The sequence below is a fragment of the Odontesthes bonariensis genome, chromosome 16 (genome assembly GCF_027942865.1).
Source record: "Odontesthes bonariensis isolate fOdoBon6 chromosome 16, fOdoBon6.hap1, whole genome shotgun sequence".
NCBI classification, from domain to species: Eukaryota; Metazoa; Chordata; class Actinopteri; order Atheriniformes; family Atherinopsidae; genus Odontesthes; species Odontesthes bonariensis.
Window position 1 is genome coordinate 8,726,265 of NC_134521.1, and position 18,122 is coordinate 8,744,386.

Genomic DNA, 18,122 nt, shown 5'->3' on the forward strand with positions numbered 1-18,122 from the left:
TTTTCCAGTGTGTGCAATCAATCCTGCAGCGTAACACAAGCAGGGCACATGACCCGACCATCTCCGTTTCCTTCTCACACACATATCTGCAGGCATGTCACTGAATCCTGTCCCAACTTCAGTGGTGAAGATTGATCACAACTGGGAAGTGGTGTACCAGGACACCGGCGTGTCTGGAGTGCTGGGCAGAGCTGTGATCCTGGAATGCGGTCGCAGCGTACCCGACATGTACATATGGAGCTTCACCAAGCCTGGCACCGATGCCATAAAAGCTGTGGTGTATGATTTGGGGAAAGGACCGAGGATCCAGAAGCTGGCTGAGACGCTTGGACAGCTGACCATCATCTCAAACAGTGCAGCTGTGAGCATTGAGAAACTGCCTCTGGCTGCTCACGGCTTGTTCACCTGCCAGGCCTTCTATGACATAGAGAAGGAGCCTAAAGTCTACTATTACTATGTGCATCTCACTGTTCAAGGTAAGACTCTCCACCCAGATGCACCGGCCCTGCACAGGAAAGGGCGGAGCTAAGACAAGGCCACAGATGGAATAAAACTAATCTGCTTTGATCCAAACTCTGCACCAGAGCTTAGCTGATACTGTATTTTCACACAATGAGATCCATCTATCCATATTCTATACCAGCTCAGGGTCACGGGGGGCTGGAGCCCCCGGGGGACACCGTGGACAGGTCGCCAGTCCATCCCAGGGTCAGGGTTAATATCAATATTGCAAATTATAAGAACTTCTTTTTTATGCTAAGATTATAACTTTTTATCTGTATTTTTTAAGTATTGTAGTGCGGGGAAAAAGCAACTTCGACCCAGAAATCTTGCAAATCTACTTACAAACTGTTAACAACTTACAGAACAAGCATCTTTCTGGTTTCACTCTCTTCTACGTGTCAGGCCCAAGAGTGGAGGACGCAGGCGATGATATATCCAAAAAGCTTTTATTTGAGGAGAAGAAGTTCTTAGTCTCTCCAGAGATAAACAAAACAGGCTATGGAAGTTACCAATAATTATATATATACACTTCTCCCAAAATGAGAGAAGTGCATCTATGAAAATGTATCAAAATCCCTCCACTATAAGGAGGAACAAACAAAAGGACAATCAAAATTGAACTTAAACTTTAAACTTAATATCACTCCTGCTACGGAGAAAAAACAAATAATCTCTCCTGAAAAATCAGAGGCAATACACTATGAACATTTATAAAACAAAAAACTCACTCCAACTGGGATGAAAAACAAGAATTCTATGAAAACTAAAACTTGACTTTAACACGACTATTTTATCAAAGTTAACAAGAACAAAAATATTCTCTTGGCGAGGATACAACAAAAAGGTAAACTTGGAACTAGACTTGGAACAGGGTTGGAAACAGGCTTGGAACAGGCTTGGAACAAAGCTTGGAACAGGCTTGGAACAGGCTTGGAAACAGGGTTGGAAACAGGCTTGGAACAGGCTTGGAACAGGCTTGGAACAGGCTTGGAACAGGCTTGGAACAGGCTTGGAACTAGGCTTGGAACAAGGCTTGGAACAGGCTTGGAACTAGGCTTGGAACAAGGCTTGGAACAGGCTTGGAACAGGCTTGGAACAGGCTTGGAACAGGCTTGGAAACAGGCTTGGAAACAGGCTTGGAAACAGGCTTGGAAACAGGCTTGGAAACAGGCTTGGAAACAGGCTTGGAAACAGGCAAGAGTGATGCACGTAAGACCAACAGATATGACACACTGGCACAAGACAAGGGGAGACGCAGACTCTTATGCACACAGGGATAATAACAGGGAACAGGTGGAATCATTTACACGACAATCAGATTGGAACACGAGAGGAAGGGCAAGTGACCTTAAACGAGAGGGAGAGTTAATATTTCAAAATAAAACAGGAAGTGATGAGACATGACATGGAGACGAGACAAAAACCCACTTGAAACTACGTTAATACTTTTTTATAGAGCAAATGTCCTGAATGTGTCACACAGAGCCTGATGTGCACACATCTGGTTCTTAAAAAAGAGAAAGCAGAGTATGTTTTAGGACAAAGCCGAGCTGTTATGGAGTGCCTTTACAGTTTATGCACATTAGCTTTTGATCATATTCTGGAAATGCTGGAACATGAGAAGCTGATTTATTCTTATAGTGAATGAATTCTTCTGGTTTCTGATCATGTGTGCACGTCTGTATCTAATTACACTTCATCTCAGACACTTTTGTTGGTAGAAAATGTTTTAAAAAATTGGTTATACTCTAGTATGACCAATTTTTTCCAGGAACGCATTTCCCAAATTTCTGATAACAGGTTGAAATTTTGACATACTCCGAATCTTCAATCATAAGCAGGATATTGGTTTGCATGGAAATTAACAAACATATACGCTTGTTCAAAGAGTCAGATCCACTGTTTGCTCGCCATCTGAATGAATGAATGAATGAATGAATGAATGAGTTTATTTAAAGGACAGCATGCAATACCATAAATCATTGCCATTTCATGAACAACAACAAAAAGATCGTTACATCGGATTTAGCAGGAGTGCTATTTTCCATCCGTACTCCTTAAAGGGGAATGGGGTAGGGAGTACAATTATTATAATTTTTTTCCTGTCTTTATTTAAAAACAACCTAATTACCAGTGGGTCTATTTTAATCATTTTAATTTGTTCATTTCCGAATAATAGGCTACATTTTGATTAATATTTGATTTAATATTTTCTTTTAAAAAAGTCTTTAAGAAGCCTGATTAAAAAACAACCTAATTATCTGTTTTAATAGTAGGTGCATTTTAATTTGTTTGGTGAAATCTTTGATGTTTATGCGTGATTTGTGATTCCAAAAGAGCACAAAAGACTTAAAGGGATATGCCACCCCCAGGCCAAATTAAGTGTATCCCCGCATTCCCGAGACATAAATAAGTGTGTGGGAGCGTTTTCCTGGCGACCCAGGCATTGTCCGAATCTCACAGCACTGACCACTGCTTGGTTGCGCGTAATACATACATGCTAGCGTCGCCAGCGTCGCCACTCGAAATATTTCGCCCAACGGGAATTGATTTACCTTCTAATTACTGTGTGAGTGGTGTACTTTCACATCGAGTGTAAATGACTGTGTAAATCTACACAGAAGGCTGGGTTTGCTCATGTCGGTTTGGGAACTAGTTTCAGGTGCGGAAAACACAGCCGAAGCACACCCCCCCCTGCTTCACGCTGGTTTGTTTGAGGAAGTCGGGGGTGGGGATTCCCAATGTCGTAGTGGGGAGTGTGCTTCGGCTGTGTTTTCCGCACTGGAAACTAGTTCCCAAACCGACATGAGCAAACCAAGGCTTGCGTGTTGTTTATACAGTCATTTGCACTCGATGTGAAAGTACACCACTCACACAGTAATTAGGAGGTAAATCAAGTAAATTAATTCACGTTGGGCGAAATATTTCGAGTGGCGACGCTAGCATGTATGTATTACGCGCAACCAAGCAGTGGTCAGTGCTGTGAGATTCGGACAATGCCTGGGTCGCCAGGAAAACGGTCCCACACACTTATTTATGTCTCGGGGATGCGGGGATACACTTAATTTGGCCTGGGGGTGGCATATCCCTTTAAGCTTACGGCACAAACTTGTGGGTGATGTCACTGAGCTCACATACATGGTTTTATATCATCTCTGGGTGTCCTGAGATCAAACAAAGCTAACTTTAGCTTGTCTGCGTATCTTTGCAGAAGAAAACAAAGACGTCTTTAATATAATGCCTATATTATTATTATTATTATTATTATTATTGTTATAATACAATGGTTATAATATGGCATTGTACAAGGAAAAATGTAAAATAATCCCTTCATTAATGGAGGACTGTTCTTCATTCGCATTGGAGACATTGGTACATGCATAACGTTGTCTTTAATGCAGTTCCCGTTAGTAAGCCGAACCTCCTGCTGAGTGATGTGTCTCCAGTGGAAGGATCCACCATGTGGATGCGCTGCAGCCTGGACAATGGGACCGAGCCCATCCAATACGTGTGGCAACATGAAACCCACAGCGGCAACATCACAGTCTTTGCACAGAGCAGCAGGGGCCTCATCAACGTGAGCGATGTCAGCAGAAACCACACGGGCTGGTACCGCTGTGTGGTCAGCAACGCAGTCAACAGCGAGAGCTCCAACCGCTTATGGCTGGACACCATCTGTGAGTCCTTTCTGCTGCTTTCCACAAACACCTTCCTCTAATTTTCTGACCACGTTTAGGGTCTTCTAAGGGTCTGCTTAGAAATGTTGTCTGCTCATAATTTATATAGGCCTACACTATATATCCAAAAGTATTCCCTCACCCATCCAGATAGTTAAATCCAGGTGTTCCTTCCGTGGCCACATGTGTATGAATCCTACTGCTTCTACAAACATCTGTGAGGGAACGGGTCGCTCTCATCAGCTCAGTGGATTCCAGCGTGGTACCGTGACAGGATGCCACCTGTGCAACAAGTCCAGTCGCTGCTAAATATTCCACAGTCAGCTGTCAGTGGTGTTATAACTAGGGCTGGGCGAGTTAACTCGTTATTATCGCGTTAACGCATAGATTATTTAACACCGATGAATATTTTATCACGTATTAACGCTTTTTTTTTTTTAAATTAAATTTTTTTTTTATGGAGGGGTCTTTTTTTGCCTTTAATGGATAGGAAAGTTCAGAGAGACAGGAAGCAGGGGGCAGAGAGAGGTGGAACGACATGCAGCACAGGGCTGTCCGATGCGGTACTTGAACCGGGGCCAGCTGCAGCGAGGACTATAGCCTCTTGTACATGGGGCGCCTGCTCAACCCACTATGCCATGGACCACCCCTGTTTTATTATTTATTTTATTATTGTAAAAGTCTGTTGCTCACAGGCTTTTATTTTGTAAAAGTCTGTTGCTGTCTGCTGCGGAACCGGAAAAGAAAGTAATCGGCGGATCCACCAAACACGGAGAAGGGTACGGAACTTTTACTCGGCCATTTTCATTTTAAAGTTCTTCCAGACGGCGGAGTCGACAGAACCAAAGTCATCTGTAAACACTGCCAAGTTGAATTGTCTTCTCAGCGTAGTAGTTCCAGTCTAAAATATCACTTAAAGGCTAAACACACAACTGATAGCAGCAAGTCCTTCAAGGAAACAGACAGTGGAGCGAGGCTTCTACATAAAAACTACAGAAAGATGCTGATGTTAAAAGTGTGTTTGCACAACAAATGTTATGGCACTTTCATTCATATGGCAGCACATTTAAAATAAAACTAAATGCTAAAGGCTATACACTACTTTTGCATTCATTTTTGGATTTTGCGTACAAATGCGATTAATCAGGGAAATCATGTGATTAATTAGATTAATATTTTTCCTTGCCCAGCCCTAGTTATAACAAAGTGGAACTCAGCCACGAAGCGGTCGGCCACGGAAACTGAGTCAGTCGCTGCAGACCTCCAAATTTCATGTGGCCTTCAGATTAGCTCAAGAACAGCGCGTAGAGAAGCTTCATGGAATGGGTTTCCATTGAAACTGCATCCAAGTCACACATCACCGAGTGCAACGCAAAGCGTCGGATGCAGCGGTGTAAAGCACGCCGCCGCTGGACTCCAGAGCAGTGGAGACGCGTTCTCTGGAGGGACCAATCAGGCTTCTCCATCCGGCGATCTGATGGAGGAGTCTGGATTTGGGGGTTGCCATGGGAACGGTGCTTGTCTGACTGCATTGTGTCAAGTGTAAAGTTTGGTGGAGGGGGGATCATGGTGTGGGGTTGTTGTTCAGGAGCTGGGTTTGGCCCCTTAGCTCCAGTGAAAGGAACTCTGAATGCTTCATACCAAGAGATTTTGGATTTCACTTAAGTTCATATGCGTGTAAAAGCAGATGAGCGAATACTTTTGGAAATACAGGGTATACTCATATAAATGATTCAAAAACAGAATTTATTTTTTTCTTTTAAATCTTTAAATAACAGAAATCTGGATCAAACTTTAGAGGCGACAGTCGCTCAGATTTGACACTGGATGATGGTAATGATTCCCATCCTGCTGGTTGTGGACCCATCTGTGACCCTCACCTGTTGAATGCACTCACCTGTCCTTTCTCCTCAGTTGGCCCGGACGTCCCTCAGATAGACGTGACTCCGTACAGCATAACAGAGCGAGGATACTCCGCTCTGGAGAGAGAGACCGTCTCTTTGTTGTGCCAGGCTCAGTCCAACCCAGCCAGCCAGTACGTCTGGTTCTACAACAACTCCCAGGTGTACACCGGGCCGCACTTCACCATCACAAAGATCCTGCGCATGCACACTGGAGACTACGCCTGCCTGGCACAGAACACCTACCTGAACACCCGCTCCAGAAAGACCATCAGCCTGACCGTTTACTGTGAGTGGGAAAGAAACATGTGTTCTTATACTGCAGGCTTTTCTCTTTCACTCAAACCTCTGCCTCTGAGTGTTAGCTCCTTCATACCCTGTTTATTCTTACTACGCTCAGTACATTGATTCTTTATACTTCAGACTTCAGATCACACACACACACAAACACACACACACGCACACACACACACAGCGGAGAATGGAAGTGCTGCAGACCTATTCTCCTGTTTGGACTCCCGGGGAGGTCGACGGGACTCTCTGGCAGGTACCTTGCTGTGATGTCACAGCCATGGCAAGTGTTGGTTGGTCTATCATTCTATGCTAACATTTCAAGTTTTACGAAGAATAAAGGGATAGTTCGCCTCTTTTGACATGAAGCTGTATGACATCCCATACTATCAACATCATTTATGAACATTTTCTTACCCCCTCGGCCGGAAAAGGGTGGAATGCCCTCTCCGGGTCGGGAATGAGATCCTTCCCCAAGTGGAGGAGTTCAAGTATCTCGGGGTCTTGTTCACGAGTGAGGGACGAATGGAGCAGGAGATTGACAGACGGATCGGTGCGGCGTCTGCAGTAATGCGGGCTCTGCACCGGCCCGTCGTGGTGAAGAAGGAGCTGAGCCAGAAGGCGAAGCTCTCGATTTACCGGTCAATCTATGTTCCTACCCTCACCTATGGTCAGTGACCGAAAGAACGAGATCGCGAATACAAGCGGCCGAAATGAGTTTCCTCCGCAGGGTGTCTGGGCTCTCCCTTAGAGATAGGGTGAGAAGCTCGGTCATCCGGGAGGGGCTCGGAGTAGAACCGCTGCTCCTCCGCATCGAGAGGAGTCAGATGAGGTGGCTCGGGCATCTGGTTAGGATGCCTCCTGGACGCCTCCCTGGTGAGGTGTTCCGGGCCCGTCCCACTGGGAGGAGGCCCCGGGGAAGACCCAGGACACGTTGGAGTCTCAGATGGAGTCTCAGGTGCAGTCCCAGCTGAGCCATCAGCGTAAGATATAGTAGACCTACTACAATGCTACTCAGGCCATGAAAAGACAAAGTTTTAATTAAACTCATAAGCTTAGGTTACGTTTCATATTTTTAAACGAAGCCACTTGTTAATTGAGTGTGGTCTTTTTTTCTAAGGAAACCGTTCCAGAAATTGTAGTGAGGAAGACAGCAGTGAAGGCGACAGCAGTGAAGAACAGAGTAGTGCAGGGGACAGCCTGGATATTCAGTCCAAGCCAAATCAGCCTCACCCAAAATGCATTCCTGTTCAGAAACTTCCTGATACAGTCCTCCGTTTTCAGGAACAGTGGTACAGGCGGTATCCGTGGCTTCATTATAGCCCCACAGTCAATGGAATTTTGTGTTTTAACTGCGTAAAAACTTACACCATAAATAAAAGCATGCTGTCCAAAAAGGCAGACCCAGCCTTCTCCTCCAAAGGTTTCATTAATTGGAAAAATGCCCTCCTTAGGTTTCAATGTCACCAAAGCAGCAAAGCTCACCATCATGCAGTCACAGTCTGTAGCTAAGAAGGAACCCCAGTTGATGCACAACTGTCGACTGCATTAGCAAGACAGCAAGAAAATGGCAGACACTGCCTTCAAAGCATTGTAGGTTCCATTCAGTTCCTCGCGAGACAGGGCTTGGCATTACGCGGGCACAATGATGATGAAGGTAATTTTTACCAACTTTTGAAACACAAAGCCAAAGAAGATGCCCGCCTCTCTGACTGGCTCTCCCGGTCTTTTGATTACACATCTCCCCTCGTACAAAATGAAATTTTGAAGTTGTTGGGTAATAACATTGTCAGGGACATTGCAAAATCAATACAGGCTTTACCTGCATTGCAGTACTCCATAATTATTGATGGCACTCTAGATATCTCCGGTGTAGAGCAAGAGTCTGTATGCATCAGATATGTGGACCACAACCTTGTACCACATGAAGCCTTCATAGGTTTATATGAGCTCTCGGGTACTACAGGAGAGGCGATTGCTCGAGTAGCCAAGGATGTTCTGTTAAGGCTGAACATTCCTATTGCTGGATTAAGGGGGCAAACATATGATGGGGCAGCCAACATGGCTGGTATACACTCTGGTGTTCAAGCCGAAATTAAGAGGCAGCAGCCCTTGGAACTGTACATGCATTGTGGAGCACATTGCCTGAATTCAATCACGCAGGCCGCATGTCAGTCCATCCCTTTAATCAGGGATGCTCTGCAGTGGGTGCATGAACTGGGGTCTTTGAGCAAGGTGTCAGGCAAATTCAAAGCTACCTTCTCTGCAGCAGTTGCAGCCTCAGAAGGACCTTCTGCCTCACTCAGACCTCTCTGTCCAACGAGATGGACAGTGAGGGGGCCTGCTGTCAGAGCTGTACTCTCACAATATGATCGTGTCCTGAGCAGTTTAGAGGAGATGGGAGCCAACAATGCAAAAGCAAATGGGCTGAGAGACAGATTTGAGAAGGGGAAAACAGTTCTTGGCCTTAATTTAGCTCTCGAGGTGATTGAGGCACTTGAGGCTTTGAACAAGTCTCTCCAGAAGCGGACTGAGACAGTTGCCGGCATGATGAGTGCCATTGGTTGTGTCAGTAGCCCCTTTCACACTGCGACCCGCTACCTTAGCGGGTCCAAATTGCACCTTCGACCCGCGTCGAGCAATGTGAACGCTTGGCGTGTCAGGGTGACCCGTGTCGCCTGAAGCCGAGTTCAGGGGGCGTTGCCTAGTGGCAGAGCGTCACACGAAACACAGAAAATGCTGGGCGTGTACAATGACGTAGGCACAAGCCATGCGTCGGAGGTAGGGTTAAATAGAGTAGAGTAGAGTACTATTTATTAATCCCAAAGGAAATTAAGGTGTCAAGTAGCAAACATATATCAATACAAAAAACACAAGGCACTATACACAACATTGCACATATAACAGCCATAAAACTCTTCCATACAATCAGCAAAAAAAAATCACCTTGAGGGCTCGTTTTTGCAATTGTATATGCAGTTCATGGAGATGTTATTTTACGGGGTGTGGATGGTTACAACGTGGGATGCCGCCGAAGAACATATGCGGAGAATACAAGAGCACTATAGTCCCCGAAATGTGGCGGTAAATAACGTCCTCTGCTCGGAGGCTGAGGAGCTCGCGGACCTCCTTGTCTCCCCAGTTGGCCATCTTCAAAAATGTCTCGAACTTGATGTAGGCTAAAACAGAGTAAAACTTGTCCTCACCTGTCGCTGTTGTTCTGATTGCGTTCACACCAAACTCGGCTCGGCAAAAAGACTAGGGTCCGACGCGGGTCGAAAGGCGAGTCGAGTTGACGCGGCAACCCGGGTCGGCAGTGTGAACGCAACAGCGGACACGCTAAATTCGCGGATTAAACGCGGGTTATTCCTCAGTGTTATGGGGCTAGAGACTGTCTAAGGGCCAATAGGAGTGAGGCGAAATTCAGGGAGATCTTTGACAAAACAGAGGAGATGATTGATTCCTTGGGATTGAACCCATTCAAGTACCCCACCAAAGGGCCCCTCCAAAACATTATACTAGGGCAGCAAGCCACCACATTGCAACGGCAGAGGAGTGGTACAGGGCAGAGTATTATGAACTCATGGACTCTGTAGACACCCAGTTTGAAGTGAGATTCGGCCAGCCTGATTTGAAAGTCTTACAGGAACTCGAGAATGTCCTTCTCACTGGAGCAGTGAGTTCAGTGACAAATGACTACCCAGAGCTTGACAGCATCAGTCTAAAAGTACAGCTGTCTATGCTTCATTCCAAATACAAAGTACAGTCCATCTCAGATGCAGCTGATCTCTTCAGAAGCATGACCGTTGAGGTCAGGGGCTAGTTTGATCCGGTGGAAAACCTTTTGAGGCTTTTATTGGTTATGCCTGTGTCGTCAACAGAGGCTGAGCGAAGTTTCAGTATTCTGAGGTTGAAAACATGGCTCAGGGCAACAATGACGCAGGCACGGTTGAACCATGCTGCTGTCTGCCGTATCCACCAGGACAGGTTGGATAGCATTAACATAAAACAAATATGCCAGCAGTTTGTCTGCGTCAATGACCGGCGGCGCCGTGCATTTGGCTCATTCATACAAGATTTGGCTGGTAATAGGCTCAAAGCTACAAACTTAACGTGTTTTTCATGTGACAGTTTATGTCTTTATTTTTAATAAATGTTTGCTGGACCTTAATCTTTTGACAACTGGTGTTTTATTTTTGTGGGAACTGTGCAGAGCTAATAAATGCTTGTTGGTAATGCTAAGTAGTCATCCGCCTACATTTTTCAAAAATTGTACATTTCCACTTTTATTGTTCACATTTTTCACTTATCTTTGCAGTGATCACTTTCAAAACTTCATCAGTTACTATTTTATACAAAATGCACCAAACTCATCAACTTACAGATCCTGAAATTTCAGAAACACATGTAATAATAAAACATCTTACTGTGGCAATGTCTGCCTGGGCCTGTGATAATGTTGAAGTCACCAGAAACTTGAGTGACTTGCATAAAAATATCAATTCTTAATCTTGCCATTATGGTTTCCATTAAAAAAAAAAATCAGAGGGCTGTGAATCAGATGGGATTTGCCATTATTCACCCCAGAATTGGTTAAAATGCAGGAAACTGCATCTAAGAAATACAAAATTTTCTGGAGGAGGACCAGACCCCCAACACAAATGAGGTGTCCCTCAACCTTAGGTGGTGGTGGAGTGGCAAATTATGTCCCCACCAATGTCAACACCATTATTACGCCCTTGTTTGAACGCATATTGTTTTGAGAAGCGAAACGCTTTATTTTTTAAACGTCAAAACAAGGCTGGAACTCGGCTCACAGGACGCAGCAGGGGGTAAGAAAATGTTCATAAATGATGTTGATAATATGGGATGTCATACAGCTTAATGTCAAAAGGGGCGAACTATCCCTTTAAGTGAAATTGACGTGTGCTGTCCAACTCAATAGTATAATAATATCTAAGGACAAGAAGGTGTTTTTTATTGTTTTAATCTAATATAATCTGATAAAACCCAGCAGCCGAACACAGAAACCACACAGAAACTGATCACATAACAGCCTCGTTCCTCCATGCCTTCTCTCTGCAGACCCCCCTGATGGCTCCCCCTCCTGCTCTGTGGAGCCGGCTCTGAATCACACCTCTCTGAGGCTGCTCTGCTCCTGGCCTGGTGGGTTCCCCTCCCCTTTGCTCCACTGGAGCACCGGAGACCCGGTTCTGGCAGGAGAACCAACTCATCCCCTCACAGGCGCAGAGATGCTGCTGCCTGCTGGAGGCCTGGTTCCCAACAGCAGCTTGTTCACATGCCAGGGCTCCCATCCTGCCCTGAAACAGCAGGCAGAGTGCAGCGTGCGCACACGTGAGCCCACAGATCAGAACGCAGATCAGAAAACAAAAGGACATTTTCTGTTTTCACCGCTTCACCAGCCTCTCACATTCGCTCCTCTTCCCCCAGATGTTCCCCCCGCAGAGCCGGCGTGTTTCGCATACGTGACGAACAACAAAGAGTATCTGATGCTGTCCTGCTCCTGGGATGGAGGGGCCCCGAAAGCCTTGGTGTGGTGGGAGGGCCCCGGAGGCCTGAGTAAAGGTGGAGAGGAAAACTCCAACATCCTGGTCCTCCGTTACGGCTCCGCCCGCAGTGGGAAGCCCTACACCTGCTACGCTAAGCACCCTCTGGTCCAAACTAAGACCTGCAGACTCACGCTGGGTCAGTGCTCATTCTCACCGCGCAGCGCAGCAAACGGGACGTGTGATTGGTTGGTTAATTAACTCGTACATTCCCACTCACAGAGGCCCCCGTGTTGCTGACGCAGCGCAGAGTCGTGTCCGTGTACGAGGGGAGTGATGTGCAGCTCACCTGCAACCTGAGAGCCAACTTCCTCCCCACCAACGACATCACCTGGTTCAACAATCAGGGGGCCGACGTCCGAGACACCTCCAAGTACCTGCTGCTGAGCACATCCGCCTGGGCCAACCTGACTGTGAGGGACGCACGTGAGACGCAAGACAGCGGCGAGTACAGGTGCTCCACCTCCAACGCAGTGGGAGGAGCTGAGATCAACGTCACTTTGGTGGTCAAGAGTAAGAAGCTGTTTGAGTTTTTATCCGTTGTGCAGCCAGAGCTTTCGGAGCGCTGCCTAACTGCCTCTTTGCTCTGATGTCCCAAACACGTTTGCACATCTCGTAGGTTTAACACGTTAGAAACCAGAGATGGGACCAAGTCACACATGTGCAAGTCTCAAGTAAGTCCCAAGTAATATTTTCTTGGGAAAGTCAAGTCAAGTCCTGTAATAGGTCAGGTCACCTCATTATTGCAATTTTACCTGCAGAATCTGATCTTAATAAAGTGAAAAGACATAAGTAAGATATAAGTAACTGTCAGTAAACATCATTGGCCAATGTGTCCAACCTGTCCACCCCGTATCACATCAAGCTAATGTTAGCTCAAGTCTTTTGTTTTTTGTCAAGTCAAGTCACAAGTCATCAAAACAGCGACTCGAGTCGACTTGAGTCCAAGTCACAGTGACTTGAGTCCCCATCTCTATTAGAAACCATCCAGCAGCCAAACAGAAGTAAAAATGTGAAGTTTGAGACTGTCGGGGTGTAAATATTTCACTGATTTTAGGCTTCCTCTGTTCGACCCCATAAATAACAGCTGCTGTTGTCTTTCCTCCTTGGCATTGTGTTCGCACAACCATCAGCTTTTATAGAGCGGCTCACACTAATCAAGTCGATTTGTATTGCCCCCCCTCATAATTCCAATGGAGGGGGTTTCAACCCCCCCCATTTCATGTGAGATATTTAGCCAGCGCCTCCTCATTTTGGCTCAAATATAAGGTCAAGGTCACGTTTATTTATAGAGCACCTTATAACAACCTGGGTTGACCAAAGTGCTTTACATAAATAAAAAAAAAACAATAAAATACAACAGATACATTTTACAAAGAAATTCAGCAAAAGATAAAAAACAATTTACACTCAAAGACAACATTCGTTTCACCCAGGTCTGAAAGCCTGGGAGAAAAGGTTTGTTTTTAAGAGATGTTTTAAAAATTTTCAGAGTTTCTGATGAACGAATATGCTACGGTAACCATGGTAACCCATTACACAGTATAGGGGCAACCGCTGCAAAAGCTCGATGGCCTTTCGTTTTTAGCCTGCATTTAGGCACATCCAGGTAAAGTTTGTTTGCCGACTTCAGAGCTCTGATTGGTCTGTGAACATGTATGAGTTTAGCTAAATACTCAGGGGGGGCCAGACCGTTTAAAATGTTAAAAACAAACATCAGGATCTTAAAATCAATTCTGAAGCGGACAGGAAGAAAGTGCAGAGAGGCCAGAGCTGGGGTTTTATGTTCCCGTCTCTCTGTACCTGTTAAAACCCGAGCAGCAGCATTTTGCTGGTCTAAACCTACGTACAACGAATTACAATAATCCAGTTTGGAAAAAATAAAAGCATGAATCACCTTCTCCAGCTCACTAGGAGAGGTGAGGTTTTACCCTGGCCAGAAGTCGCAGCTGGAAAAAGGCACTTTTGACTACAGATCCAACTTTCCTGTTAAATTTAAAATCACCGTCAAGAGTGACACCGAGGCTGTTCATGACAGAGCAGAACAGACGTGTGTTGTTGTGGTTTATAAGCAGGTTTTACCTCTCCGTTTGTTTTGCCCCTGAATCAGAGCACCCCATGCCGCCCAATGCGACCCTGGTCAGAGTCGCGTACATCAGCCGAAAGCGTAACGAGGTGGAGCTGGAGTGGCAGGTGGAGAGCGAGGAGGATGGAGGCTGGACCGGCTTCTTCCAGGAGCACCGATGGATGTCGGAAAGACCAGGAAGGCGGGGAGGCAGCAATGCTTCAGGGAGGGCTGGTTCCCAGGGCTGGTACCGCACCATCATTTGGGATCCAGACGCCAGGAGCCACACAGTAAGCGGGCTGACACCAACCATCAACTACCAGTTCCGCATCACGCCCGTTAACCACCACACCGTGGGACACGCCTCTGCAGCCGAGTCTCCAGGTACAGTCAGTGAGCCGAGGAAGGACTTTTAAATGGCAAACTTAGGAAATAATGCACGTTTTAAAAGGGTGAAAGGTGAGTTAGGGTGCTTCAAACATGATTGATGTTGGACTGAGATTACAGCTTCAGTGTCTAACATTTTTCTCTTTTGTTATCCACTCAGGTGAAAGACTCACACAAACATATGCAAACAGCAACACACTCACACCTTACACCCACTTCCTCCTCATCCTCTTCATCCGTTTCCTTTCCCTGTTCCTGACCTTCCCTCAAACTGGCCCTCTGGGCTTCTCCTGATGAATAATTTGCTTTAAATGTCACATTTATGGTATAACCGGGCGCTCTAAAGAGGCCAATTTGATTTCTGAGGGCGTTGAAGGACACAGCGATCAGTGGGGTGTGCTACAAAGCTGAAGGAGTTAATGGGGTCAGATTAACGGGTAAGCCTGTTCAGAGAGCCACAAAGTTGTCTTTCAAAACATAACCTGGTTTGAATAAGCTGTAAAAGGTATATTAAAGTCTATTAAAGTCTTCCTGATCCCATTCACTCTGAGTGGAAAAAACCCAGGGGATAAGTTGCAAGTGCACATCTGCTGAGGTGCATTAGTTGTTCCACTGAACAAAGCACAGACTGCATTAGTTACCCAGAAAGAAGCAGACAGGCTGTGTGCGAAACCGCATACTACCCATACTAACTTTTTGAGTTAGTATGCGAGTTTGAGTAAGCGAGAAGTTCCCGGATGCATACTAGATTCGCCGAAATGTTGGGTATGCATCATGAGGTTACTACTCATACTCAAACTACCCAAGATGCAACGTAACGTGACGTCGCTGATCGTCATTTCCTGTCAAAACGGCAGTTTCAAGCTAGCTACAACGAGGGTAGGTTCACTTCCTGTTTTCAAAACAAAAGCACCAATTGTATCGTAAAGGCTTTCCCTACGATAAAAGGCAACGGGTGTTTTATTTTCTGAAAATAACCGGAAGTGCGTTGCTCACTGCGGCTAGCTTTAGTAGCGCCGAATTCGTCGGGAACAAAATTGTAAATAGCCGGTATTTTGTCAGATTTTCAACACATTGGGGATCTAAACGACTACTTTCTCGCCTGAAAATGTTTCAAATGTTGCTAAAGTTTACAGAGTTTAGAGCTTAAGCGAAATCAGCTTCAGGCCAGCTGATTTCGGCTCGGGCAGGAGCGAAATGCATTGTGGGTAAACGCTCTGCATACTGTCTGATCGATGAGTATGCAGTATGGAAGTATGTAGTATGTAGTATGCGGTTTCAAACACAGCCAGACAGGCTGGTTGTGTCAGCCCTGCTTCGTAACACACCCCTCAGATGCAGGCTGGGGTCAGTGGTTCCTACCCCATGTGCCTTCAACGTTAATCCAAATGAGAACATTTCAGCTGTTTATCACAATGACTGAGCAGCAGATACAGATGATAACAGCTGTGTCACTAAGCCGTTGACCAAGTGTTCTGTTCTGCAATGAGTGACTGTGCTGTGTTGCAGCGGAGCCGCGCTACAACATGTACCCGGCTGTGGTCGGAGCAGCCATGGGCGGGATGCTCTTTGCAGCCATCCTCACGGTGCTGCTGCTCGTCTACATAATCCGCAACCGAAACAACAATCCTCGTGAGTCCCACCTACAGAGCAGCAAACACCATCCTGCAGATCTGTAAAGTAAACACACTGAAACATTATGCCGGGTTGATTCCTGTCTTTCTCCTCCCAGGGCTGCACGACATGCTGTTCGGCTCGTGAGTATCTGCGTCCGTTGGCTTCTCAGACCAAGAATGGAGCAACTTCCTCTCGGTTAAGTTCACGGTTAATCATCCTTGCACACGATCCGTGTTTTCTTTCTGTGTTTCTGCAGGCAGCACAGCCAGTCCAGGGAAAACATCAACTTTCCAGAGGATGAAATGATCGGCAGGTCAGAGGGAGGCATGAGGGACAGCGGTGGATCCTCCAGTCCAGGCAAGAGAAACTGGAAATCACTCCTGAACTGTGTGAAAGGCTCTGAAAGACATCACTCAGTGGGTTACATGGCACTGAAAGGATCGGATTATTGGCTAAACTACAATAAGACTGAGTTATTAAAGGGATAGTTCGCCTCTTTTGACATGAAGCTGTATGACATCCCATATCAGCAACATCATTTATGAACATTTTCTTACCCCCTGCTGCGTCCTGTGAGCAGAGTTCCAGCCTCGTTTTGGTGTTGATGAAAGTAGTCCGGCTAGTTGGCTGGGGTTTAAAAAATAAAGCGTTTTGCTTCTCAAAACAATATGCGTTCAAAAGAGTAGAACATTTGCATCACTAAATGGTTCTCCAGGAAAAAGTCAGACCTCACAATCGCTTGGCCCTATTTTCTCTCCCTTCGTATCACTGCCTGCTGCCGCCTGCCGACAGCCGCGCCTGTTACAGTGTTTGCTGCTCGGTCTGCACAGCAGGCAGTGATACGAAGGGAGAGAAAATAGGGCCAAGTGATTGTGAGGTCTGACTTTTTCCTGGAGAACCATTTTGTGATGCAAATGTATTACTCTTTTGAACGCATATTGTTTTGAGAAGCAAAACGCTTTATTTTTTAAACCCCAGCCAACTAGCCGGACTACTTTCATCAACACCAAAACAATGCTGGAACTCGGCTCACAGGACGCAGCAGGGGGTAAGAAGATGTTCATAAATGATATTGCTAATATGGGATGTCATACAGCTTCATGTCAAAAGAGGCGAACTATCCCTTGAAGTGCATGTAGACACCTTAATCTGACCAGAAATTGAATCGGATTAAGACCCCGAGATAACTCGGTTGATAGTCACTCTAAACCTGCTTGTAGACGCTGAAGCTCGTGGTGAATTAGACTTTGCGGTCTGCGCATGCTCCAGATTTTTTCCCGGGGTCGTGACCCGGAAGTCAAAGGAGATGATATTACTGTTGTTGTCGGCGTCAGAAAGAAACAAACCACGCGATGGAGAATGCTCCGTTGTGCATCGCGTTTGTGCAAAAAGCAGCTCATCACAGACCAAATGTAGAGGGACGTAGCTTCATCTTTCTCTTCGTTCTCCATCTTTCTCCAATCCCTGAGTTTGTTGTTGTTGTTGGTGGTGAAGAGGTCAACAGGAAGTGGCTCTATTAGCAATAGTTGGAATGGGTACAGCGCCACCTATCACACCGGGGTATGACACGCTTTGTGCCTCCGATTCCATTCATTCACCGCCATATATCCAAGGAGAATTACCCTTGCTAAAATAAGGAGCATAATCCAACTATAGTAATCCATTTAATCTTATCATGTAGACCCACTGACTGATGACATGTGTGCTTCAGCCTTCTGTACGTGGACCCCTGCAGTCATGAGAGAAGCGGAAACCTGGCAACCCCTGTGAGAGTTGCTTTATCAGCCGTCTGATCTGCCCGGTGCCGAGTCTAAATGTTGGTCTCTTTTTTTTGTAGGTCCAACCATGGCTATACCCCGGGCAGCCTCGCCCCTGAGTGCATCCCCTGCTGCCTCCAGCCAAGCCCCCCCTGCTGGAGACGACAATGAGCCCGTCAGCGTCACCATCACGGTCAAGGCTACGGGCTCCTAGTCAGAACTCAGATATTCGTTATTTCCTTCTGGCTACAGCTGCACCCACAAGCTCTTACATCCTATAATATAAAGTGAAGCAGGAGTTCAGTAAATTAAACGTGTATATATTTTGTACATACTTCTTGCTTTAATAGGCTACA

General features: G+C 46.0%; 1 protein-coding gene across 1 annotated transcript; it reads left to right on the forward strand.

Moving 5' to 3' along the window:
• Positions 1–94: 94 nt before the first annotated feature.
• Positions 95–17,980, forward strand: LOC142401919 (V-set and immunoglobulin domain-containing protein 10-like 2). Its single transcript, XM_075487372.1, has 11 exons — positions 95–476; positions 3,906–4,181; positions 6,096–6,371; positions 11,459–11,728; positions 11,825–12,079; positions 12,163–12,453; positions 14,051–14,389; positions 15,902–16,024; positions 16,125–16,149; positions 16,266–16,366; positions 17,847–17,980. The coding sequence occupies exons 1-11, from the start codon at positions 95–97 to the stop codon at positions 17,978–17,980; spliced, it is 2,472 nt and encodes an 823-aa protein (XP_075343487.1).
• The last annotated feature ends 142 nt before the right edge of the window (positions 17,981–18,122 follow it).